Source organism: Gallus gallus, chromosome 4 (genome assembly GCF_016699485.2).
Source record: "Gallus gallus isolate bGalGal1 chromosome 4, bGalGal1.mat.broiler.GRCg7b, whole genome shotgun sequence".
Taxonomy (NCBI): domain Eukaryota; kingdom Metazoa; phylum Chordata; class Aves; order Galliformes; family Phasianidae; genus Gallus; species Gallus gallus.
The window spans coordinates 22761596-22789124 of NC_052535.1; the positions used below are offsets into that span (position 1 = coordinate 22761596).

Genomic DNA, 27529 nt, shown 5'->3' on the forward strand with positions numbered 1-27529 from the left:
ATGTAGATGAATACTAATGAGTACTGAATACTAATATGAATGCATACTGAATCTTCCTTCAAATTGTTATGAATTTACAATTTTTTTTCTGTGTATAGAATTGCAATTTCATGTAAGATTACTACAGATCTGTTCCATGGATTTCTTCCCCTTTTGATGTATTCCAAGTAGAACAAATATCTGACACCTCTATTTGAGACATTCAACTTCTTTAGTTCTTGTTCACAAGAGCCATATACAAATTGTGTTAATTCTTTTGGATAGGATGCAAATAGAGAGCTCTCTATCTTTTATACTTATACCTCATATTCTATTGTTTCAGAAAGTTGTTTCCATACCAGAGGTGTGAGGGAAAGAACTTATTTTAAAGAAAAAAATTGACTGTTTCTGCTGCATGCAGAGCAAAACATATCGTTAAGGGAGGCAAAATTTCATTTTAAGTGAAATAGTTTTCTTTCCATACTGAATTTTTAAAGGGTATTTGTGTTACTATCTCTTTGGGCTTCTGCATGATTTTGTAAGCAAAAATATGAAAATACTTGTCAAATGATATTTTTAATCATCAAGACTACTAGATCACTGAGAGGTATTGTAATTGCATCTGGAAGATTTCAAATTGCTTCTTGAGTTTAAAAACTTAGCCCCTTACAATCACAAGCTCAATGGAATTTGAAATGCAATAATACATGCCAAGACTTGAGCACAGGAAGCAAGCTATGATAAGAAAACCAAGTAAATCAGTTAAGTTGATGTTCCAGATTTTTATTTTTAAATTGTTGACAGTTTGATGGGGCTGATAAACACAAAATACATAATTACGCATGCACACATACTCCACAATGAAATTGAAGCTTGAAAGACACGTGGATGTTAAGAAATTCAAGATGTTAATAACTTCCAAGACAGTATGGTAGGCTCCACTATGATTGAAATCTCCTTGATCTTCTCTTATGGGTAGATATGCTCTTCAGCTGAATCATAAAACCAGAAAGAGAGAAGTCTTATCCACAGAAAAAAAAAAAAAAACAGGAATGTATGGATAGGCCACAGCCAACTTTTCAGTACATTTTTTCCCCAATTAACTGCTTGTAACACCATACCCAAATACAAAAAAAAAAAACTTAATGAAAAGGCAAGCAGTCAGCTCCCATATGAGAGCAAGGCCCCACTGTGAAGGTACATCACATCAACAGATGAGCCACCTAGGGAAGTTACTCAAGCAAGAGAAGCATTGATCCCTCTATCTAGTCACTTGCTTGGGGAAAACATTGTTTTTACTCTTTCAAGGTGTATATATTATAGATAATTATTATATATTCACATACACATTTCTTTATATTGATACTATTTTATTTATTTATTTCTTTTTACCAGAAGACATTAGAAGATATATAAGATGAACTCTATCAAAAAGTCGTCCCTGATAAAAAAAAGGATCTGCTTCCCAAGGTTACTTCTGAAAATTAGTATGTAAACCAAGCATAAAGCATAGCTTCAACAATCTTCCGTGTCTCTTTTTATTACATTACAATTACCTTGGAGCCAGTCATGACTCTTTGTTTACTCATTTACATTCTCTATCCTGAGACTGAAGCAAAGCATCACAACTTAACTGGATTAGTGATTAGCCACCTTTAGGAACTCAGCCACTCTCCTAAGTTTTTCCACTTTAAAGATTAATAAAAATGCTAGAATAGGCCTAGAAATCCGACACATAAGCAAAGAATGTTTTCCAGCTATGGCTGCTAAGTTGGAAAACAGTTTGATACTGAGACATCTGCAGCTCTACAGGTACACACCTAGCACTGATGTTTACAAAAGTACCTTGTTCAGGTTTCAGCATCTCCTATCAGTGCTACAGAGTTTCACTCAGAAGTACTTAGGTGTCTGAAACAATTTTCTTACCTTCTTAGATGTCTGAAACAATTTTCTTACCTTGCAAACTCAGGTTACAGTTCTTACTGTCAAGTCTCTTGGCACCATAAAGCATCTATAATAATTTTACCCTTAGGTTTACTTGGTATTAATCATATTTTGTGAAAAAAAGAAGTCCACTTGAATATAATAATGATCACTGAACAGTAAAGCATGCAAAAATTAATGAATAACAAGATTAAGCATGTATTTAGAGACAGAAACTTCATCCACAGGATGCTAAGAAAGAAGTTCAAGTAGCTTTTTAATTAAAGACTCACAAATCTTGCTCATATCATAGAAGTTAACAATGTGCCATGGCAATATACAATCTCTGAAGTGCACCATGAAAAGATCTAATATCTATCCCCAAGATGCCTAGTAACTGAATGATGAAAACAGGTAAATCAGTTTAGTCTAATTTTCAAAAAGGAATTAATTCCTTGAGAAGTCAAATCAATATTCTGTATGTCAACAAGTCCTATATTTTCAAGTCTCATTTGCACCTGCATTCAATGCAAGTAATATTATTTTATTGACATTACAAAACAAATAGAAAAACATCTGATTTTTCTAGTATTTGAAGTTATTTTTGTGTCAGTCTCTCTCAAAGCAGATTATGGGACCATGGGAAAAGAACGTCAGGGGATTTAAACATATTCCCCATTAAACTTCAGTGAAGATATAAATCTAAATCCCTTATACTTTAAGTATAAGCTGACTTAATTTGCTTTTCTCAGGCCTCAGATAGTGCGCACCAAAGAAGTATCAGCAATAACTCAGCTTTTCTACTCTCTAGTGTTTTGCCTCACACATCTTTCACACTCAACAGCTTTCTTAATGCAACAGCATAAATGACAAGTAAATGTCAAGTAATACACAAACTAGAACTATGAATTAGTTTAGTCACACCAGTACAGAGTTTAAAAAAAGATACTGAAGATATTTCATTCTGTGGAGATGAGTTTTTGTTGTTCCTTTGTTTTTGCTTGTTGAATCTATAATGATGTTACATTCAGTATCGTGGGGTGTTGTAGTAACCAAGAGATAACTTTACTAACCAAATTATCTGCAAAAATAACAAAAAAGGATTACAAAATAAAACAGATGCACAAAGATGAACCTTTAATAGTTTACCTGGTTTAGATTCAGTAGCATGGGAAAAGAGGTATTTAGTGTCTCACTGAGAGTTCTTGCCTGAAATACAAATTGAGTTCCTCTCCAGATCCACCATTTAATGTTTTCCAAACATCCATTCTGCCATTTGAATGGAATCTCCAAGCCAGGCAACGTGCAGAAGAGACACAGACCTAATTTGTGACAAGACTAGAATAACCTTCTTGCTAAAGGGCAGTTACTCTATGGTTAGCTTACCTTCCATCATACTGTACACACCACTAAGATGGAACTTAATACAAAATATTTTGCCTATGAAACTAAAACTTGACAAATACCATAGCTTTTCACTGTTTCCCCCCCCCTCCTGCTTCTCTATTAGAAGGAACGGTTGATTCACCTAAGTTGAAGGCGACAAGTTAATGATTTAAATGCTATAGTCTCTAATATCAAGAACCACTCAGTTTTGGAGAGTCATGCTAACCCCCTTCCTGCTAAGGTCACCCAAGTCTTTCTTCTTTCACCAGATTGGAGTAGTGAAACAAATAGCAAACAATTCTCTACTTACAGACAAAAGAGCATAATAACCTACATAACTTACCCAAGGCTGCATTTTCCTCTGGAGTAGAGGAATCACTTCCACCTCACACTCTAGTATCATCACATAATCACCTTATGCTGAAAATGGAAATCTTTACAGGCTGAGCAATTTCAGGGCCAGAAATGTACTAACAGCAAAATTAAGAATACTGTAAAGAGAAAGAGAACATACGATTTACGCACCAGATACCCTGTAAGGGAAAATATAAGCAGCCAGTGACCAAAAAGAGAATTGCAAAACTGTAACAAATATATAAATGTTGCAAATATTTAAATGTTGTGAAGAGTCAAGCAGAAAAAAAAGCATACTCAAGTGCTGTCTGCTTTACAGGATGCTTTAACCAAGACTAAACACATTGTCACGTGGCAAAGTAAAGCTGAAGGTTGTCGAGCATTGCAAATAAACAGAAAAATGTCTGGGAAATAAAGGCGCCGCGACAAACAGCATGACCAAAAAATAAATACTGACCATGATTTCGTAGAAAACTGGTCGTTTTCATACTTAGGTTGTTCTGTATAACAGTATGCCCAACCAAGGAATGAGGGAATTCAATAGAAAAACAAGTCTTTAGGGGCATACGGCCCGGATATACTTTTCACTTCTAAACTGAATATTGTAGAGAGCCTCAATTTGGTCAAATGTTCAATTACAGGATTTGGTTGAAACCACTAAGTGTACTCTTCAGTGCTATCTTGAAAGAAATATTTAATCATTTCAGACCTCAAATTCACACAATCCTCACAGAATAGGCTGAAAGTTACCAAATTCACAAAAAGGTTATTAAATGAATAAAGGTAATTATATTTTCCTTTTCTTTCAAGGAAATCTTACTCGCATTACTTCTTCCAGAAACAGACCTCAGTGGAAAGTTAGTCTGAAATTAAGTAGCAGATTGTTCTCAATATCAAGAAATCTCCATGTTTGTCCTTTCCTACTTTTCACAGCATCTAGCAGCCAAAGGTTTCTTGTTCAGAACACTATGCAAATTGCAGTGTTTCAGACTTACTACATACAAATGTAGATACTCTATAATCATCACTCCCTATAGTAGTTTCAGCACTTGGTAGAGCCTATTATTTTATGCCTGTATAAGGTGTACTCAGATTACTCCTCAGGCAGGCACAGAAAAGCCAGAGAGAACACATTTTATTTCCCAGTTTAGAGGCAGAACATCTACCTGATTGTTCCCTGACTCTGCATATAGGTGTCTGAGTTTGTGCTAATGGCAGGCATTAAGCACTATTATTTTATGTTTTAGACTTCAGAAATCACACTGAAAATTCTAATGAAGTATTTCTGTTTAATCATTACCTGGAAAATGTGTCAGATTCACAGACAAACCAACAATAATACTCTTCTATAGTTACTAAAGATTTAATTTACAGCAAATGAGTACTACTCTGCATCACCATTCAATACTATTAAATACACTTAAGTGACTGACATAAAGAAAGAGCATTATTTGTTCTTTCAGAAATCATATATTCACCCTGAGTAGTAAGCTGCACTGGACATGTCTGGTGCTATGCCTACAGTACTAATTAATTTGCCAAATCATCCTTGGCAGGGTCTTCCAGATGTTCACTTACCACCCCAGTAAGCTCTACGACCAATTGTTCTGTGCATATTCAGCAATCCTTGTTACTTTCAAGGCAGACTACATACATCACTAAATTTACTAGACAAAAACAACTGACTATACCTTTAACTTGCAAAGAAATAAAAAGTAGAACCTGAAAATAGCCAAATATTACCTACAAAAAAAAAAAAAATCTGCTTATTTACAGTTTTCATCTATGTCACACTATTATTCATATTGTTATGAGTACCCAGCATGATTCTAAAGGTCTTCCCTCTGGCAAACATCCCTGTATTAGAGAACACTTGTTAAAAAAATAATTCTCTTTTTTGTTTAAAATAAAACATTTTAGGTACTGTTATTCATTACACCATTCTCAAAATAAATCACACAGTACAAAATGTTTTACCCCCTAAGAGAAAATGACAGCAACTGAGACTCTCATTAGCATTAGTTCCCAAACAACTAATAAAGAAACAATTCTTCAAATCAGCTTACATCCAGTGAAATAGCAGTCATTATCTTCCACAGCAAGTCCAACTTTCAGCACAGCATGGATGTTTTAGATATAAGTACCTGCAGGATAATGAAACAGTACAATCGTACAAATGAAAAGCCAGCCATCCTGAACACCAGATATTCAGGTTGGACTACTCATGCCTTTTAGTATTTATGGACAACGTCTCTAGTAAGAGGACAAAATGCCAGAATGACTGCAGCAAGAATAACTTAGGCTGAAAGGGCCCTCTCAGTTCCCTCTGGCTCAGCTCTCCACTGCAAGGGAGGCTGCCTTGTACACTTGCCCAAAGTCAATTTGTGAAGCCCTCCTGGAAAATCGGTAGATTTTCCACCTCTCTGAGCAACCAACAGCAATGTGAGTTCTCCCCCAGCCCAAAGCACCTTTCAATACTTTCCTTCAAAGAACTTGTTTTTTTCCCTTTGCTGTCCACCTCCAGCAAAAGCCTGACCCTTTTCCACCAGCTGTTGATGAAACTGGATTTAACAGCCAGCAAAACACTGATGTTGATTTCCAAGTTAAAGAGCAATATCATCAGCTATGTGATTCCACTTCTCATTTTCCCATGTTACCATAGTTACAGCCACTTATACAGTACAATAGTTTACCACACCCATACTCATATTTATATATTTATAAATCTCAACCTTTTGAGTAATTGCATCCAACTTTCTCCCTAAGCCTCTGCTTTTCCTTGACTTTCTGGTCTCCTGCTCTCCACAAAACCCATGCTTTAAGCCTTCACTATACAGTGAAGCCCACAAAGACACATTAAATCCTATGAAGGAATAACAAAAAACGTTACAGAAGTGGCACAACTCTATTGCAGCTCTCCAGGCTAAATCTGAAAACAGGTATTAGTCATAAACAGAGAACAAAAAGTACTGGCCTACTAAAAATCATTACTTAAAGACTTGCAGCTGACCCCTCACAGCCCAAAGCCCAGCAGTTACTGAGACTTCTTTCGGCACCTACTGAAACTGCCCAGGACAAAAAACTTCTCTGATGTTGACAGTGCTCCACTCACATTTGAGGAGGAGAAGCTACAAAACAAAACTGGAAAAAAACAAACAAACAAAAAACCACAGCATTTTATCATAAATTTACCAGCTATCTTACAAACTACAGTGAGTTCCCAATAAGAATCAGGACTGGATGCCATCAATAGCCAGACAGAAGGAAAACATTTTAAGCCTTTGTCTTAGTGTGTCTGTAATAGCAATAGTAACTGTAAGCTGCATACAAGCATTAAAGCCCTACAGCAAAAAAAAAAAAAAAAAAAAAATCTGGTTAGATACAAAAAAGTATTTCAACATATTTCATTATATATTTCAAACTCAGCGACAGTACCTGGCTCTCAAATAATTTTATCATGAAGAACTAAAAGTGAATTCCAAGCAAAGGTCCTGCAGCGTGACAGAACACTCATGAGATTTGTTTCAACAAACACACATGCATGCAAAAAAACAGTACTGCAGATGATATCCAAGCCCTAAAAACTGAGCTTAAAGCATAGCAAAACTCTACTACACCGTGTAACAGCTTTTTATACATGCATGTATTTTTCCATGCAAAATCTTTATGAGGAAACAGGATGAACTTTATATAACTGAAATCTCAACAGCTTAAATTAATCCAGATCAAATTACTGCAGAAAAAAGAAATGAACAGTACTATACATTAAAAAGAAAATCTCTATTGTAGTAACAGTTAATATTAGTGCACACATACTTTCCATTGTCTCACTCTTCTTCCTGACCATACATTTCCTCAACTACTTCTTTAGATCTTAGGGCTGACAGATGGTTTTGGCCAATGGTATACAGCAAGTCAGCAGCATCCCATATATGATGATGAAGGCTTCTTCAATCTACCATCCACCTGGAATCACTTCTAAGTTTGCTCACGCAGTCATAACACATTGCTCTTTTCTCATCTGTCTGCACATACACAAAGATGTAATTTTGCTGAGCATGGTATATTTCATGTTATATATGTTTGCTCTCTTCCAAACTGATTTTGTCCAGAGCCAAGACTGTACTGCTTCAAGAGCAGTTTGCAATCCATGGCTTTCCACTGCCAGCCTGTGCTCTCTGTTAATATCTTAAGTACTCCCCAATACCGCATTCTGCAAGACCACATCTCAAGGCCCCTTCCAGAACACCAGAACTGTACTCCATTAGTATAAATACCCCATTCTACACAAAATAAATACTTGTTGCTACTAGCTACACTGAAACTGTGTGTATACTGTACAATTAAGATTACATAAAATATTAAGCATTTCCATCCAGTCATTAACAATTTGCTTTTACAGCTAAACAAAGTAAAAAAACAAAACTCCAGCTGAATTCATTCAATCTCAGATAAACCAAACCTGATATAACCTGTAGCTATATTGAGAACTCAATACAAAGCTTAACACCTGACACTCCCAATAGCAATACTTGGGTTAAAATTTAGAGACGGAAATTCACCTCCTCCATCCCTCACAACATGTATGCATTTACAACAAATGAATACTAGACAGTCTTAGTACAAAAAAAATCCACAAGAACCGAACTACCAAATTCTGTTCTGAAACAGAATTTGATGCTGCTATATTATATAACTTTCCTTCTGTTTACTATCAACCATATTTGAGATTTATGCAGCCTTCTCTGCTGAAGATCTATGAAAAAAATATTAGAGAACTTATTTCGGTATGTAAAAGAAATTATGAATTAATTTCAGATTTAACAGCCTCCTTACATGACAGTACCTCATCTATAAGAGAGAGTTTTGCTTCATTCTTATCTGGATTTAGAGATAAAAACAATACCTGCAGAGCTTAATTAGCCTTTAAACATTTATCCAAAGAACCTAATGAGGCCAGAGTCTGAGAATAGAAACAAGTCTAAACACTCTGTTCAATTATATAACTATTAATGATATTTTCAATGTGAAAAAAGCCACCTTTAAGATCCTGCCCCCCCTCATGCAGAGCAAAGTTCTCTATTCTAGTCAGTCAGTGCCACTTCCTTGTAAACTAAGAAACTGCAGAACTGCAACTTTGGCCAGGAAGTTTGTTCCAAGTTGCCTCTGGTTGACAATTATACCCCTTCCCAGAAGCAATCTGGAAAAACCTAGCCAATCCAGTGCCACATACCTTTTGTGTCCAAAATGCAATCAATGAGGTTTTGAAATGATATACTGTCTCTCTAAGGTCTGACGATTCCTTCTTAAAAAGGCTGACAAAAACCTATATGCATCCATTAGCATTTCTGCAATAAGCATAAGAACAACCTACAGAAATTACCATGGCCTTTAATTTTCCCACTCTATGCAGTTACATCCTAATATTCATTTCAAAGTTTCCTAGTCAATAGGTTTCAGTGTTGTCTTCCTATAGCTATTGTAGGACACTAGATCTGACCAACTAATTTAGTGCCTGGTTCAAACTCCGATCTAGCTACTCTAGCCAATTAAAACATACAATCCAGCTGCATTCTTTCAGTTAACATGAAATTAACAAGGTTTTAGACGTTGAATAACAGGCATTTATAACTTATATAAACAAAAGATAGATCTAGATTAAAAATCAGGTCTGATTTTTATTTTCCATATAAATAATTTTAAAATTTGCCAAAATAAAGAGATAGTTCAGCATAGCAGTATGACTGATCTAAGACTAATAAAAACAACTATGCCAAATATCCCTGATTACCACAAAACATTAGTTACATAAAATTCAATTCATTACAGAACAGATTTCAACCAGAACATGGCAGTCTCCAAAAAATGTTTATTTGTTAGCATCCTAAGGTGGTAGAAATTATAAAAATAAACCATTATTTGATAATCAATTATTTTTTACTATACAGTTTTCTTCTTTGAAACAAAAAGAACATAGAAAAAAATATTTTGTGGGCATCCCACAAAGTATTAAACTCTGCTCTTGTTTCATTCTTGCAGAAAAAAATAACCATCTCTAAAACAAGCAAACATGTTCTTCCTCCCCTTAAGCTGCAACATTCTATGCACGTTTATGGAAACTTAGTAAGGCCTGAATTGAGAAGGATGGCTATCTGGAGGAGGTGGAGGCGGTGGCTGCGGAGGCGGCAAAAATGGATACGATGAGTTGTACACATTTGGGCCTGTCCAAATCATATTTGGATTTAAAGGCGGAAGGTGAAACTGATGCATCTCATTAACAGAACCAAAAACTGGAGGAGGAAAGGGATACTGTTGCATCATTGGATGTTCTTTTCTGTGAGGTTGTGGAAACACTGGAGACTCCTGATGTATCCTGCTGTCTGAAGAGTATAGATGGAGTGGTCTAATGGGTGGTCTAGGAAATCCTGAAGGTCCTGATGGAGAAGGAAATGGATCCCCAGAGAATCTTCTGTCATGGTAACCCCTTGAATAACTTGAAGCAGGCTGTTGCACTGATTGCTGAAGTCCTTTATACTCACCTTAAAAATAAAACATAAACACTTTTGATAATATTTTTGAAAGTTTACATTTAGTCCTCACAAATCTTTCAAGATTCTCTTCCATCTTCAAAAATGAACACTAACACCTAGCCTGTACTGAGAAATCCACAACTGGGCAGAGACACATATCTGTTAAAATCATGCATAGAGCTCAAGTTAAGGAAATATGAAGAGTAACCTTTTCAAACACTACTGACAAATAAGATTTGAAAAGAAATACAAAGTCCACTGTTAAGTACCTCATCCTGATTTTCTAAATAAGTATAAAAAGAATGACCCTGAGGGTTGCAAATAGTCATTAAAATGGACATTCCATGTTTTCTTCCACGTGCTTTCCTCTGCACTAACAAATCAAGTTGCAAGTATTTTGAAGCTTCAATTTAAAACAGGATTTAGAAGTAACGCATTCCAAAACTGAAGATAAGTCAGTAGTCCTTATTTCATCTTGCGATTTTCAAATTTTCCTTCTGCTGCAAAATGCTACTGAAATGCTTTTGGTATTTTCATTCTGCTGCAAACTGCTACTGTACTGCCTTTGGTCAGGCTAGACCAGGCTCTGAGCAACCTGATCTAGCTGCAGATGTCCCTGTTCACTGCAGAGGGCTTGGACTAGATGGCCTTTAAGGGTCTCTTCCAACTCAAATGATTCTTTTGACTCTGTGACTCTATCACTTAACCAATATAAGTATCTAAGCATCTAAGCATAAGTCATCTAAGTATACTTCCTTATATATCCTTGAAAATTTTATGTTAAATTAGAATACATTATGCATGTTAAAGCCCACATGCTTATAGCACTCCGTCCTTCTGCATAAAGTTATAGTTTAATACTAACTACTAAGTAAAATGTCAATAGTAATCTTAGCAACGACTTACTATGTAAAACATATCTAGGCAGACAGATGTGGAAGACAAAATCATTTACCATCTATCAGGCTGTGCATCCCACAGAGATAAGCAACTTTCTGACCTGAGTTGGTATTACAGCACAAAAGGCACAATTATTTGAAGTCAAATTTAACGAAATTAACAAGTAAATTAATCTGAAAAAAAAGACAGGCTGTATCTTTAGCCAGTTTCCAGCATTTGTCTTTCAAAGAATTTTCTTCCTACTGAAAAAGTCACATAAGCATTTATTTAATATTCATAAATGTACTGCGGCTTTGTATTCCTGTTCTTTCTCCTCCTAATGAAGGCTATAACAAGGAGCCAATATTAATATACTAAGTTTCTTGAAAATGCAACCCAGACAAACTCCAGTTGTAACTGAGTTTGTTTCAACTTGCCAGCTGTCCTTGTGGCTGAATTCCACTGCCATAAGTAAACTGCAGACAAGTCTTAAAGTATGTTATTTACAGAAGAACACAGCTAATCATAACCCATACTCCCTTGACACACTGAGACAGCTCCTCTTATTGTGTTCTCACTCATGTAAGGTAGTTCACTAACATCCTCAGAAAGCCCCAGGCAAATGCAGCTCCACAACAAATCTGCAGAATAGGAATGGTGAAAACTATGCCAGATTCAATACAGAAAGCAGAAACCAGGAGAGAAAACAACCATCAGCAATGAAGGGGATAAACTGTGCACAGAAGAAAGCAATTAACAAGACAGTTGCTGACCTCCCAGCTAAGGAGAAAAGGAATTCAATTCATTGGGGTGCACTGTCTAGCAGTTGTACAAAGGAAAAACAGAGTCCTGATGGCAGGAGTCAGTCTGAGAAATATCAGTGGGGAAAAGCACATTAGAAATGAAGCAATCAGAAGCAGCAAGCCCGTATGTGAGCACAACATCAGAAAAGGAAGAGGGGAGATGATGTGGGTCAGTAGTATTTAAAAGGAGCAGTACAGAAAACATAACAGAAGCAGATCAGTAAGACAAAAGGAAGAGCCATTTTTCAACCAAAATAAAATTCACACAAGATATTTTTATCATTAGAGAGACATAAGACATTGGAAAATGTGATTACTGCAAACAGAGCACAGCAGCAATCGCAGCCTGTCAATATCTGGAGAAAGAAACACAGAAGACTGTGCAATAAAATGTATGACTTTTCATACATAAACTTGTAATAGTTTCTACTATCTAATGAATATGTCAAGTGAAAAGAGGTTCTAAGGGGGCTGGACAACTTATTTTTAAAGGAGAGATATTAAAAGAAAAAAAGAACTTTTTCAGGTAAAGGAAGAAATTCCCCATTAAAGCTGTATCCACACCCTGAATGTCAAAAAAAAAAAGTAACCAGCATTCCTCTATATTCTCCCTGCACTCAAAGGGTTAGGATGAACTTGGACCACAATGATCTCTGCAATAAGCAATTTCTGAACTTCAAAAGGTGGTATCTGTTCTACACCCTCAGTGTGTTAGTTGATACTGTCTTTAAGTCTCTGCTGACAACGTTCCTGCTCTGCACTACTTCCCTTTCTCAGTTTAATGTTTAAAAAAAAAAATTGCCATATTCAAAAAAAATTAAGGAACGTAGCCACAAACTCATAAATAAAACTTTGAAAAGAATAGAAACATTGACTAGCTGCAGGAAAGCTCAATTTTTAAGGCAGATATTGCTGTTTTTAAACAGCTTACAAGATGAAGCATTCTTCTATAGTATTCACTCACTTGATGCATTTGTATCTGTTTTGACTTTCTTTCTTCCTTGACTCTGTGGCTTCTTCTTCTTTTGTTTTGCCTCTCTTTCTTTTTCATCATCACTGAAGTCCAAGGCCTGGTTAAAAAAAAGCAAGAAAAAAATGCAGATAGTTCCATATATACAAATAAATCATTATTCAGAAAATAATCCATCCTGCAGTCAACTGAGAACACTGCCACTGCATTTTCATATTTTGCATTCAAAGAGCCATCGTATTCAGCTGGCTTCTCAACACAATCAAACTCAACATTCCACAAATTCTCAGAAGGCAGTTACACAATTCACAATTATACCTTGCAGTTTTCTTAAATACAGCAATATTCATGCTCTGAACACTTGTGGTTTTTATTATCTTGAAGTTTTAATGAAAAAATGTAAAAAATTCAAACAATTTTTCACGTACTCCTACAGCTTATTGCTGAAAGTGCAGTGAAGATTCTAGGAACAAGCAGGTAATTTAACAGAAGTCTTCAGAAGATTCTATTCTACTCTTCAAAAAGACATTCCAACAAGTAAGGGATTTACATAGTTTTCACCAAAACTAAGGGGAAAAGAGCAGCAGCTGAGTGAATCTGAGGAAGCTGGCCAGTAACTATCACAAAAAAGCTCGCAAAAGTGTGCGAGTTCACTGAAGTGTGGAGTAGGTGAATTATGGATTTTCTTAATTTATTTTTATGACCAGCAGTTAGTAGATTTATGACTCAGTTAAATATAACTTCATTAAAACCCAATACAGAAAATACAGATATATCTACTAATAATATTGTTCCTGTTAAACTTTCAAAAACATTATTCCAAAAGAATTTTAAAGGTGCAAAGAATGTCATCATTTACAACAGATTCAATCTCACTGCAACTTGGTTCCTTTTTATGTGAGCGTTTGCTTCCTTTAGAATAAGGACAAAGTTATTAATGGCAGGAAAGAACTCTGTCAGTAGCTTAAGAGCTCTTTTTTGTGACTTAAGCGAGTAGGGCTTGTGCCCCTTACTCCCCCTAATTCTGAAAGGAAAAACAAGCAGCAAAAATGATGTATTATTTTAGTACATTCAGAGCACACATAAATTACACTGATACAGTGGTGAAAAAAGCTACTTAGAAGTCAGTTCTGAATATAACCATTTCCCCTTCTGCATAGTTAGATTATACTCCACAAGTATGTACCATGTAGTATTTCAAGCTTTTTAACTTCTACTTTTTTCTAAAGACTTTGAATACACCATCCTCGAGTAGAGCAGAAATAAACGTGTCCTCTGTGCTGCTATCTGCTTTTCATTTGACATCCCATAAAAGCTACCTCAAAGAAATCAGTTACCTACTCTTTCTGGCCTCGCAGCAGATCACAGCAACAGCAAACAGATCACACACTGTCATCCTATTACCTCAAAGACAAGGCCTAGACAAACCATACGGAGTCTAGAGTTCAACAAGCTGGTGAAGAAGGAATATTTAGTCCATACCTTAAAAAAGGTGCCAAGCATAAAAGGCCTAACTTGCATTAGTTTAAGGCACATGCAAAAACAAACCTTCACAGCAATGCAAAATGAACCAACTCCAGCACTTACATGCAGCTCATCACGTGAGTTTGCCAGACAAGCTTTAGAATCAATTGCCAGCAGAAGGCTCTGAAAGAGCCTGGCTATATGAGACAATTTCAAGCACTGGTAGCATAAAATTTAATCTGCACCCTTGTCAACAGTTACTGTCTTCAAAGCAGAAGCTGCTTTCTACCATCTTATTAGCTGTCGCAGTCTGGTTATCTTGCTGTAAACCATAGCTGCTAGAACTGTACATAGACGAGCCTAAGATTACAACATGTTAGATGTGTTTTCTACCTAACAGCACACATGGACCTCTGCAAAAGAAACACAAAGCTGTCACAAAAAGCAACTAAGTTGCCCACCCTTGCCATTACTGATTTCTTTCAAATCTTCTTCCTTTGTTCCTATAGTGAAGAACAGTAAAGAAAGCTCCCCCAGTAATTTCAGGTTCTAACACTCAAAGAGACCAGTATTATCTTAATAAAAGAAAAATCTCTTAATAAATACTAACTTCAGAAAAAGCAATGAATCCGTATCTCTAGAAGACTTGACTGTTTCCACTATACATAGCCAAATTTTTAAATTACTCAGGTACCCATAAATTCAAGTCAAGCGTTTACATACTTATCTCCTGAACAGCTTTAGAGGCATCACTAAGAAACAACAGAAGAAATCAAGAGGTGGTATTTCAAAATCCATTGTTCACATCACAGTAGAAAAAATAACATTCTGGGATGTCCTGTGATGATGTATCAGTCTGTCATATGTTCAAACATTACAAAAAGTTTGAAAGGCTTGAGCAACATCTCTCCTTCTAGCTAGAAAATCTGACCTGAGATAAGGACTGCGAATGCAGCATTGGTTAGAATACTAATGAAAGAAAAGATCCTCCCAAAAATTCCTTTCCTACTTAAAAGTTCAGATTAAGAAGCTCATACTGAACAAGTACGTGCTAACCATTGAAGCTTCCCTAAGTTTCAGAAAAATCAGCTAGGCAGATTTCTTCACAACACTACTCAAGACAACTAAGAATTTTAGCTATTCTGGATACCATGGTCTGAAAGTAGAAACTGCAGGGTAAAATGGTACAAGCTTTGAGCTAGAAAACAATCTCATGAAAATACATCAATAAGTCCCTATTAAAGAGAAGAGTAGTCATGAGAAGTATAGTTTTAGTGGAGTTAAGGAGCACTGGACAGAAAGCCTGAGTGCCACTGAAGAAAACTTTAAGAGATTCTACAGTAAGTGATGTCATACAATGGTCACGAGAAACTCTCACTTGTATGGAAGAAGCTCAGATCTCATGAAGTAAGATCTTTATAGTAAGAAACAGTATGGAAACCTCATCAAGGAGCCATTCAAATAATGCAACAGAAGAGGTGTTAAATTGAGAGATTAATATTCAACACTGCAGAGCATTAGGAGACCTTTAGCTACAGACAACTGTTTATGATAGGGCTGAAGATAAAGCTGCAGTAGAAGAACAGCAAGTATAAGAAGTCTCTAGGAGAAACAAAAATTATTAGGCAATATAGAAGCATCACTATTTAAAGTTGGTCGTTTAGATTGACCAACATACACGTGAAGAACTGGAGTAACTGAAAACAAAGACACATGTTTTCTCAATTGCAAAAAGCAAGTTAAAGGAAAGATCTCTCTACAGCAACTGGGGGGGGGCTCTCTAACAAAAGCAGATTCACTTAGCAATAAAGAAAAAAAACAAGCTGCTAATTAGTTACTCTCCACATAAATTTGTCTGTGTACTTTCTGTAATCAAAAACAAACAAAAAATGATAGTTACCTCAGGTGGTGGTTCTTGGTCATTCTTCCAAGATGCATCTGACCCTTTTTCCCTAAAAGGGAAAAAACACAATCTTTTATTTGTAATGAAAGATTAACTTATGTGTTAACTTAGAACTTCACTACATAGACCACTTGATAAACCTTCCTCTCCAGTGGACTGAGCATATTACATACACAGCTAATACTAAGCCTTGACTAAGGTCTTCTCACCGTGTTTTTGAAAACCTAGATGTCTTTGTTGAATTGGGATAGTTCACTGCAACTTTGTTATGCTAACTACAGTCAGGAGATTTCTTGTTCTTCCCTTCTACCTCTTATGTTTTCAGAGCACATCTCCAGTTTTAAAAGGACACTAAGTGCGTCTAGAAGGACACAGACTTTAAGAGTATCTATAAAAGTGAGTTTAGAATAAAACTCTATTCAACAATTCTATTGTAACAGCATTAACTAGATAAGTAAATCCTATCTATCTTGTTGTAAATATAAAATTAGAAAGCAAGAGAAGACATTTAAGGAATAAAAAGAGAATTTTCTTGCCCAACAACCACCATAACAAAATTTTGAAGTAGTAGTAGATCAATAGCAACTTTGTGGAACAAGTTTAAATTACGCTGTTCATGTCAGTAGAATACACTCCTACCAGATTTCATCTGTTTTGGTCTGAAACATTAAAGACAATCCTTATTTATGCAAGGTGTATAAAATCATGAAATGGTGAAAATTATTACTTGCAAAACAGAGCCAAACACTTATAAGGTGTTCTATGTTATCAGCACTCTAATTGCCAAGGGTTGTTATGTACTAAACAAGTTAGAAACAATCAAGCAGCAACATCAAAGTACAGGGCAGCCAGTGACAGCAGGCAGCCTTGGAGATACTTTGTGCCTCAACACCTAAAACTGAATCTTTATGCATCACTAGAAAACCATGAACAGCACTTTTGTCATTATCAGCAAATCTTGGAATACAAACCATTTTAAAGTTCAATTAACAGAAATTGTTACAGGAAAGGAAGAACAATAAGAGCTCTCTATAACGATTAATTTCTTCTAGCTTACAGATAACACTCTACTTAGGCAATAAATACATTGCTTCTCCTCATTAAGAACAAGCTTCTGTGTTTCTCCCTCTCATCCTGTTATTTCAGGGTAATAAATGCCTTCCAGAAATACCAGAGCATGCATATAACTCCAAAACCTGTGATCATCAGGCACTATGCAAGGTTCAGTTTTTGAAGTTAGTAGTCTTAGGCTGTCTGATGAATGGTTAAGCTTATCTCAAGCCTGCCAAATCATCCTTAACTATTCCAGCAAACTAAACATTTTTCATACTTTGAGATAATTAAATATCTCTTGCAAATAATAGTAAATCTTAGATTTCTGAATTGAGATACTCTTAAGATCTGAAAACCTAAAAGGTGGCTCAGAGGAATGATGGAAACATGAGCCTGTTCAGAATTATTCCATGTTTCAGGCAATACAGGCAAAAACTCACAAACTATTTTCAGCAACACATTACTTCGCATTCAAGAAGTTTTACACCGCCCACTGAATAATGACACTTCCATCTATCTTACTGTGAAGTGTAAGGCTTAGTCATGTCAATGCTACTTTGTACAACGCAAGCAAACTGCATGCCAGATTTCAAAAATGCTTCAAACATAAGGTGTATGTCAGATCTTAATCCTGATTACTTTCCTTTTCAAGGTACCACCACAGTTTTGAGTAGCATTTTTAAAACTTTAAGCTCATCTGCAGAGTCAAGAAAAGCTAACAAAAAGAGGAAATCTAAGTCATCAAATTTACAGTCTACTAAGGTCCAAAAGCCCTACTGGGTGGCACTGACTGAAGCTCAACTTTCCTGTTGTGTCATCTTGGTTTCTTTATAAGGATACTATTGTAGAGAAGACATGAAAATAGTTCACCATTTTCCACTTGACATGACCAACCCTACCTGCCTTGTGAAAAGGTAGCTTCAACAAAATGTACCAATTATGTCACAAAAGCTTAAAAACCTTCCCTGAGAAAAATAAGAAAACCAACCCATGAAATACAATATTGCAGACTACAACTGACAGAACTCATTTTTAACACAAGGCAAGAAATAAAGTCTGGCACACTGGTGAATTGCCAGTAAGATGTGGAAGTGCAAAAATTCTCAGCTAGCATTCAATTTTGTACCATACATGAGAGTAAAGTTCTACTGAAAGATTAACAGCTCCAAAAAACTACTTGCAAAGCATGCAAACTAAAACACAAGTCATCCATCTCATATGCTGAGTATGGACTTCAGTTACAGATGCAGAAAGCAGATGCCTGAAGTGTGTGCAGTTACTGTGCTAAGCAACAAAGTTTAGCAGCACAAATCAAAGACCAGCTGGCATCCAAACGCTGCAGAAAAAGCAAAGCAGCAGCACAATGAGAAAATTATCTTGGTATTTTTTCACTTTTAATGAATAAAGTTTAAACACCTGTTGCTTCCACAGGGGAAAAAATAAAGAAAAAAAGACCCCTGCAGATCCTCAAGTTGCAACTAATGCAGACAACAAGTATTACTCTTTTCTTCTTATGAAATAGTAGGTCAGATGAGAAATAATACTAACAGATTAAGTCATGTAACCGATTTTCAAAGTATAGTTGTTTCAAGCAATTCATCTGTAATTAAGATAATTAATGTTCAGCAGTCCATTATTACACCTTATTTCTTAATCCTTATCTTTCGGTCTTATCATTCAAATGGCAACAAGTCCTATTCTTATACAGAGTCGGTGGATAAAAGAGCAATTGACATCTACCTGGACTTGTGCAAAGCATTTAGCACTGTCCCACATGACATCCTGGTCTCCAAATAGAAGAAAAAATGGATTTGAGGATGAACTGGATAAGGAATTGATTGGATGGTTGCACTCAGTGTCGCAGTCAATGGCTGAATGTCCAACTAGAGACTGATGAGTGGTATTCCTCAGGGATTGGTGTTAAATAACATTTTGGTAGGCAACATGCACACTGGCACTGAGTGCACTCTCGGCAAGTTTGCAGATGGCACCAAGCTGAGTGGTGCAGTACACACAATAGAGAGAAAGGATGCTATCCAGAGGGACCTGCACAGGCTGGAGAGGTGAGACCACGCCAACCTCATGAAGTTCAACAGGGCCAAGTACAAGGTCCTGCACCTGGGTAGGGGCAATTGCAAGCACAGATATAGGTTGGGGAGAGAATGGCTTGAGAGAAGCCTTGTCATGGCTGTAGTGTGTGCCTGCAGTTCAACAAGATAAGTGTTACTAGCAGGTCAAGGGAGGTGATTCTGCCCCTGTACCCTGCTCATGAGACTCCACCTGAAGTACCGCATCCAGTTCGGGAGTTCCCAAACACAAGAAGGACATGGAGATGTTGGAGTGGGTACAAAGTAGGGCCACAGAGACCATGAGAGGGCTGAAGCACCTCCCCTATGGGGACAGACTGAGAGAGCTGGGGATCTTCAGTCTGGAGAAGAGAAGGCTCCAAGGAGACCTTATAGTGGCCTTCCAGTACCTGAAGATGGTCTACAGCAAAACCAGGGAGGAACATCTTATAAGGGCATATACTGACAGGACAAGGGGAAATGGCTTCGAACTGGAAGAAAATAGATTTAGACTAGATATTAAGAAGAAATTGTTACTGTGAGGGTGGTGAGAAACTGGAACAGGCTGCCCAGTGAGGTTGTGGATGCCACCTCCCTGGAAGTATTCAGGGACAGGCTACATGGGACTATGAACAATGTGGTCTGGTGGGAGGTGCCCCTGCCTGTAGCAGGGCTTGGAACTGCTTAGGGCTTGGATCTTAAAGGTCCCTTCCCAATCCAAACCACTGTATAATTCTATTTGCCTCAGGCAGACAAATACCACTGAAAAGTTTCTGATCATCATCCCCCCCACAACCACCATCAAATTGACAGCAAGCCATTTCCATACAGAATTGTTTTTCTCCATTTGCTTAAGACTTTTTTTTTATAATTAAGTTTCAGTTCTGGCCTTGTAATTGAAAATACTAAATAACAGCTTGCTCAGAATTCACACAAGTTTATAGTAAGATATTACACATTAAGCTACTAAACTTCTTAACAACAAAATGCAAAAGAGTTCATCTTGCCAAATTCATCCAGAGGGTGCAGCTATGAAACTATTTTTTGTTCTTCAAGAGCAATCTAATTCTGGTTATGGTGTTTATACAGGTAAATAATAAAAAATAAATATTAAATTGAATCAAAAGCTATCAAATCTCAGTAATTATAACGCTTTAGAAGCTCGTAGTTATTCTACATTTCTCTGAAAAGCAGAACTGTAATAATAGGGTCATACAACGCAGTTGAGAATGACTAAAAATGTTTGAGTCAAGCAAAGTCCTATAGTTTCTCACTCAAGCCTAAACTTTAATTCATAATTTTCAGCTATATTAAGAAACAAATTATAAGGAGATTAGAAAAGTCAGACTCACTGTTGTAGCTTCTCTGCAAATATGTACTGGGTAAAGTCCTCCACTGATGGAGCAAAGTACATGTTGTCTTGCACATTAATACCTTTTGCTTTAATATGTTCAGCGCTGTTAAATCTTAACACATAAAAGGGATGTTGAACAGGACCAAATACCTCAAATACCTGAAACACAAAATTTAAATAAATGACCATATTAGATGCTCATCTCACTGTACACAAGTGCAAATCATTAAGACACTTCATAATTAGGAATTTGGAGGTGTTTTTAAATTGTAGCAAATAAAGTTACCCTCATGTCATACCTTTATTACTACATTTGTTTGGCAATGTATTTCCCTAGCTACTGTGAGTCACAAATTGGAAAGTTTTTTCATGTTGATTTCACCCTTGCCCACCTGAATGCACTGCCTTCAATGTCAGCTTCCTTTACTTCAGTCATCTTTACCTTTGTTAGTCCTCTGATTTTCTCTCTCCACTTTGCTTTCAAATCTGAACACCTCAATAATCTCCTGATTGTTTATTTCTAAAAGTTTATCTCTACAAGATGCCTTTATTAGTTCCCATGTCCCTTCTGTCACCCCATGGAGAGTATTTTGATAGATATTGAGTTGAACACCTGCAATTTCATGCTGTATTTTGTGTTCCTCTCAAACCTAGCACAGACGTTATGGTAGTGATAGCTCCGCACAATGGCTTTCTTTTTACAGAAAACATACAAAATTCAAAGCAACACTGCTCTCTGCAAACATTCTTCATCACAGTTCTAAGACTACAACATCAGAGCACAGCTATGCAAGTATTCCCCATATTTCCTAAAACTCAACAAAAATACTCCTGGCAATAAAAGAACACAGCTTAATATTAAAGATGTCTAATACCTGAAAGCAACCACAAGCACGTTCATCCCATGGTAGAAATTCAACATGTTGTAATTCCATATGGATGCAATTAATTCCAAGATAGATTCTTGAAATTAAGAAACGTAAACAATGCTAACAGGAGTCAAAATCACAAAGAAAAACTGTGTATCGAGGAAATATTTCATTTACATGACTTGGACAGTATTTCTTGAAACACATAATAGCTTGAATTTAACACTAGAACAGGTTATTATGCTTTACACACACAGACACACACCTTTCCTGCTGCTTGCCGATCTTCTTTAAAAATTATGCTTTCCTCATTTATTGGAGGTAGGCCTCTCAGAGATTCAATTATTACTAAAATGGAAAACAAAATCAAATAGAACTTTAAGTTGCAACAGCAGCATGCAGTTAATTGCAGGAAAACAAATCACACCATCATTTACAAAGCAAATATATCATAGAATCATAGAATGGCCTGGGTTGAAAAAGATCAAAAAGATCATCCAGTTTAACCCCCCCTCCCCGCTACGTGCAGGGTTGCCAACCACTAGATCAGGCTGCCCAGAGCCACATCCAGCCATGGATGGGGCATTCATAACCTTGGGCAACCTGTTCCAGTGCATCACCACCCTCTGTGTGAAAAACATCAGTGCTTTACCTAGAAATTCTTGTCCACGTGCTAAAATACTTACAACCAAGTTCTTCTCCTGTGATGAGTGACAAAATTCGCCCCAGTTTACAGAATTACTGCACTCCAGAGATGAAGACAGGAGACCAGATGTTTGACTTCCTTTTTGCACCTAACACTTAGGGGAAAGACCTGTTGTGTTTCCCCAGGTTGTTTCTTAACTGAGTGCACAGCAATTTTTTTCTTAAAGCATAGATACATGTAAATGTTCTGCCCTCTTAATATTCCAAAATAAATTCTCCCCAGAAAAGAGAATAGAGATAGCCATTTATCCTCCTAGTAACTAACAAAGCAGACAAGAACACAAAAGATGACTAGCAGACCAGTCACAGTAGCATTACGTATGCAGATACAGTTTGAAATTTCTGCACTTTCAGGTCATACAATAGATCCATACTACATTTGGGCCCAATTCATGATGAATGACAGTATCAGCAGCCAGACTCTGCAAATTGTTTCAGTACCTTGAAAAATGAAACATCTATGAGACTTAAACACTTAGAGACACAGAAGTACAGTCTTCCTGTGTTAAACAAATAATTCAACGCAGAGGCTATGAATGAATTTCATTTTTCTGTTTTCCAGACTCAAAGGGCTTATTCTTTATGGAAACTTTTAGAATTATTTACTCTCACCTTCGTTTTCTGCTTATATCTATTGCATTAGGCAACAGAAATATTTGGTCTTGACTTTCAGCAGGAATTAAAATCAAAGATGTCAAGAGATACAGCAACATTAAACTCAATTCTGATTTTGAAGGTAAAAAACATAATGCTCAATTAAGCATTCTCAATGCCTCTCAGTCAAAGTCATTCAAGCACTTAGTGTCAACATAAGACTTTACCAAAAGCTAAAATAATTCTTCTAAACTTATGTAATAGCTTATAAGAATTAAATGCTTCTCCAAGCTAAACTCTTCAAGTTTTGCTGCAACTTAAATCTGCAGACATCCTGTGACATGCCAAGCAAGCCCACAACAATGCTACACACTTAATAGTTCACTGAATTTAGGCAGCAAGGGAAATACACAGTGAAAGAACTGAGTGTGCTGCTTAATCTCCACTCGGAATATACCTGAGCAATAGTCCAGCAACATAGACTCATAGAACAGTCTGGGTTGGGAGGGCCCTTTAAGATAACCTAGTTACAAACCCCCCACTATAGGCAAGGACATCTCCCTCTAGACCAGTTTGCTCACAGCCCCATCCAGCCTGGCCTTGAATGCATCCAGGGAGGAAGCATCCTCAACGTCACCAGGCAACCTGTTCCAGTCTCACCATCCTCACAGTAAAGAACTTCTTCCTAATATCTAGTCTAAATCTATCTTCTTCCAGTTCAAAGCCATCTCCCCTCATCCTGTTGCTATCTGTCCTTGTAAGAAGTCCCTCCCCAGCTTTCCTAACTATTGTTTCAGCAGAAAGCCATCTTCTTTACTATGAATGAGTAAGAAAGGACAAGTAGAAAAACAGGACAATCAATGAAGAAACCACCACCTTCAGGGAGCTTCTAGTACCTGAATGAGATTAATCCCAAACCAATGCAGCAATGCATTCTTCACAATAATTTTCTGCTTGTATTACCTAGAGTCTTTTATGATAAAAGGAATTTTAAAAGCAAATGTTATTTACTTCAATTTGTTTGTTCCCTACTCAACGTAAGTACACTGTTTTTAAACTCACCTTATAAACAAATTGCTTTAAAAGCAATTCAAGCAGCACAGAGCACTTCAAATAAGTTTAAGACAAATACAGTATAGAAGTTTTAACAATATCAGCTTCTGCAAATCTTTTATTTCACATACCACATAAAGGCTATCGAACTAAAGGAGAATTCAACACAAATGCCATTCAGTATCCTGTCTTTAGATCTGTTCTCATTCAGAAATCTGCTGCCCCTTTCCTGCATAAGGGCAGGGAATCAACAGGAAGGCTTAGCAGCACTGTAAAACAGAATGCAGCTGTACTGAAACTTTGGGGGAAGAGTTCACAAACAACTATTGTAAAGATAGACAAAAATATTTTAATTAAAAAACATTTAAGTTCAACATATCTTGCCTACCTAGCTGTTCAATGATACTGGAAACTGTCCCAAAAAGCTTCAGTTCAACATTATCAGGCAGAATTACAGTTAAATCTTCAACAGGAGGCAGTTCCTGAAAATACCAAGTCATTATTCAGAATAAAGTCACACATTCACCACTGAAATAAGCAAGAGAACATATTTTAAACTATTAACCATTACCTAGTGCAAAAATATACATTTAATCACTGTTTTCTCCCTGACAATTTAAAAACATATAAATTACTTTAAGTTACTAGAAAAAACATTTTAAAAGACACCACTTTTTACTTACATCAAGGGGCAACTCATCTTTTGTTCTAACACAGTATGTTCTGTTATCCTTCTCATTTGGATGATCATCATCATCAGATACTGCTGAAGGAGAACATGAGGAGGACGATGTAGTTGATGAACTATCTGAATCTGTATCACTGAATAGAAAAAAAATGGAGTTAAAATATGGATTCCTATATGAAAGTTACTAAAAACTGCTAGATTATACTTTGTGCAACTACCTTCAGACAGCACGTGTTTTCTTAAATACATCTGTATATAGAAGAGATCTTTCCTGATCCTAACAAAGCCACTTGACAAGACCATGAAAAAAAGTGAGGAGAGTAATGGCTTTAGCAGTTCAGAACAAGTGAGAATGTTTCCACAATCAAGCTTTACACCATCACCTGTTAAAGAAACCCAAGAGGAGACCCTTAGACCTCCCAGAAGCCTCTGATGGTTTGAAGGAGCACGCACCAGTCTGGCATTATCAAACCTCAACGGCACAAAAGGAAGATGAAGATGTCACTGAAGCTGGGAAGAGGCGTACTGGTTTCAGAGGCCCAGCCCACATCTAACCCCTTAAGTTATCTTTCATCAACTATACTGAATACCAAAACACTAATGAGCACGTGAGGTAAATCTTTTTCTAAGAACACACAGGTTGAGAGGGGTGAAAATACTGGGCCCGCGGCCGCCCTGAGTCCTCCCGTCCCCCTCAGGCCACCCCGCCATGCCGGCCCAAACCCACCTTTCCGAGTCCGAGGCGGCGGCAGGGGGCTCGCTGGGAGCCTCCGGGGGCGGCGTGCAAGGGGGCGCTCCCTCGGCGGAGGGCGGCTGGTCTGGGCCGCCCTTCTCACCGTCTGGGGGGGTCGGAGAGTTCGCCGACTTCCGCTCCTCCTCCACGCCCAGAGCTTCGCTGGCAGAGTTGGGCTGCACCGTCAGGGTCTGCAGCCGCACCACCACCTCCTGCTGCTGCTGCGCCGCCATCACCGCGCCCCACACGGCTTCCGGCCGTCCCACGGCCAAACGCGCCCGGTGAGGGGCAGAGCGCATGCGCGGGAGGCGTGTGCGCGTTTGCTTCCCGCTCTCCGCAGCCTTTGAGCTAAGAGCTGGTGGGAAATAACAGGGCTGGCTTTTAAAGCCCTACCTACTTAAATGTGGTTAGTAAATTCTGTGATTAAATTGAAGACGTTAAGGTTTTGTCTGCATTAGGCTGCTCCAAAAGACAAAGCTGCTGCTTCTGTGCATGGGAGCTCTCAGCAGACCCAGTGGGCTGTAAGATGTCAGTTTGTGCTGACAGCATACAGAAGGTATGCGTGTAATTAAGTTAAAAAAAAAAAACACACAATAAAAAGCTTTATCATCTCAAACTCTTATAATAACATTATAACATCTATTATAGCAACCCTATAACAATACCTACCTCTACTACACCAAACTGCATCCTTAATACCATCATAACTTTCATCACCGCATAAAGGCTTCTATTCTATGTTTGTTGTAAATATCACTGTTCTGGGCCAAGAGTGTTCCAGCATCCATCAGATGCCTCACACAACTTGGCAGGATCCCACACCAGGGCTCATTTTTTGACATGCGATGATCTGGCAAACAAGTAGCTTTCCTGTAGGAGAGAAAGGAGAAAATCCTCCTGCCAGCACCCAGCTTAAGGAAGAGCTACTGAGAGCTCTCCCCCATGACAGTGACTCAGGAGACAAAACGCATGCCTTCTGTTGAGCATCCACGGCAAAAATGAAAAAAAAAACAAAACTAAAAGCCCTGAAAAAACTGCTGTAGATTGGCTTCCAAACAGAGATAACAGTGTTTTCACTCCCAGTGAATAAATGAGTACAAAATAATTCTAAAGAGAAAAATCATAATTAAAAAAAAATAATAAGATATTACATGGCAAAAGCACAAAAGAAGACCAGGATTTGAATGTTTGGTGAGAGGCAGAGGAGGGAGGAATACATTACCCAATACAGAATGTCCATGTAATAAGCTTCCCCTTCAGCTCCACATAGAGTGTACTCAAAACACTTGCTTCTCCTCTAGACTGTCTGGGCAACGTTAATAGAGTCAGAAGTGTGCTTCACAAGTATCCTAGACAGGCTGAAGGAAGCATCTGCCAGAAAATAGATCTCTTTGTCTGATTGTTCCATTTTTTATTCACAACATGTAAGAACAGATGCTATGTGAGTTTAGTAGGAAAATTAAGTAAGTATACATGAGTTTATTTTTATTTACAGCTACCTAAGGTAATATATAGGCTAAGCAGGATAGACATTTTAAGATCAGTTTCCGCAAGAAATTTAACATTACAAGCACCTAGAATTTTTTGTACTGTCTTAAGTAAGGAGCCTGTATAAAGAACTGTATAAACAATAGGCAGAAGTAAACTCTTACTACACAATTACTCAGAACACGTTGGTTAGGAACTGTAATGCTATAATGTGATGGAAAGCACTACAGTAACAGCAGGGTGGCAAAGCCTTCAACTGCAGCAAATAAGAACAAGCGCAAATGCAGCAGCCATGAGCACAAAATGAAGGAAAAGAGCTGCTTACATTTAGAAGGCCTCTAGAAAGCAGGAATCTCCAACACAATACTCTCACCTCCACTGCCAAACCTTAAATGAGATTTGGGAAGGAGTGGATCCTGGCTCCACCCCTTCCAGTCACTCAGCTGCACTGCATGCACCTCAGCTCTTCTGCCTTGGCCCTGCCTTCCCACCAGGTGCTCTGCCACTGTTTCAGGCCATGACTTAGCACTTCTGCTACAGGAATCTTTTCCAGTGACTATATTGAGGTCCTGAAGTATGTAAAGCGTATGGTCTAAATATCACTGCTCTCTACTCTATGCTCTTCAATAAAAAGGATCTTTGGAAAATCATACAAGAACGATGCACAAGAATTAAATACTGCACATTCATAAAATTGTTCTATATTGAATCTCAGTGGCAAATATGTTCTCATCC

General features: G+C 37.4%; 1 protein-coding gene across 8 annotated transcripts; it reads right to left on the bottom strand.

Moving 5' to 3' along the window:
• Nucleotides 1–746: 746 nt before the first annotated feature.
• Nucleotides 747–25622, bottom strand: NAF1 (nuclear assembly factor 1 ribonucleoprotein). Of its 8 annotated transcripts, none has more exons than XR_005859341.2 (10): nt 25301–25622; nt 24569–24707; nt 24274–24367; nt 21799–21881; nt 20663–20823; nt 16189–16240; nt 12819–12924; nt 7459–10181; nt 5709–5786; nt 747–3708 (listed from the first exon to the last, which is right to left on the bottom strand). XR_005859341.2 is itself a non-coding variant. In XM_015285318.4 (8 exons), exons 1-8 carry the CDS (start codon nt 25603–25605, stop codon nt 9763–9765), a joined length of 1359 nt encoding a protein of 452 aa, XP_015140804.1. In that variant the 5' UTR covers nt 25606–25622; the 3' UTR covers nt 747–9762. The 8 variants fall into 8 exon arrangements, 1 of the variants encoding a protein (XP_015140804.1); XR_005859340.2 differs by having other exon boundaries at nt 747–3779; XR_005859339.2 differs by having other exon boundaries at nt 747–2983; nt 3632–3708; nt 5709–10181.
• Nucleotides 25623–27529: the final 1907 nt, after the last annotated feature.

Excerpts from the sequence above, each read along its gene's own strand:
- NAF1 (XM_015285318.4), bottom strand. The coding sequence starts at position 25,605 with ATGCGCTCTGCCCCTCACCGGGCGCGTTTGGCCGTGGGACGGCCGGAA. Across the intron at positions 21,882-24,273 it reads CAGTATCATTGAACAGCTAG|TAATAATTGAATCTCTGAGA; the intron begins GTAGGCAAGATA and ends TTTCCATTTTAG. Across the intron at positions 12,925-16,188 it reads ACCAAGAACCACCACCTGAG|GCCTTGGACTTCAGTGATGA; the intron begins GTAACTATCATT and ends TTTTTTAACCAG.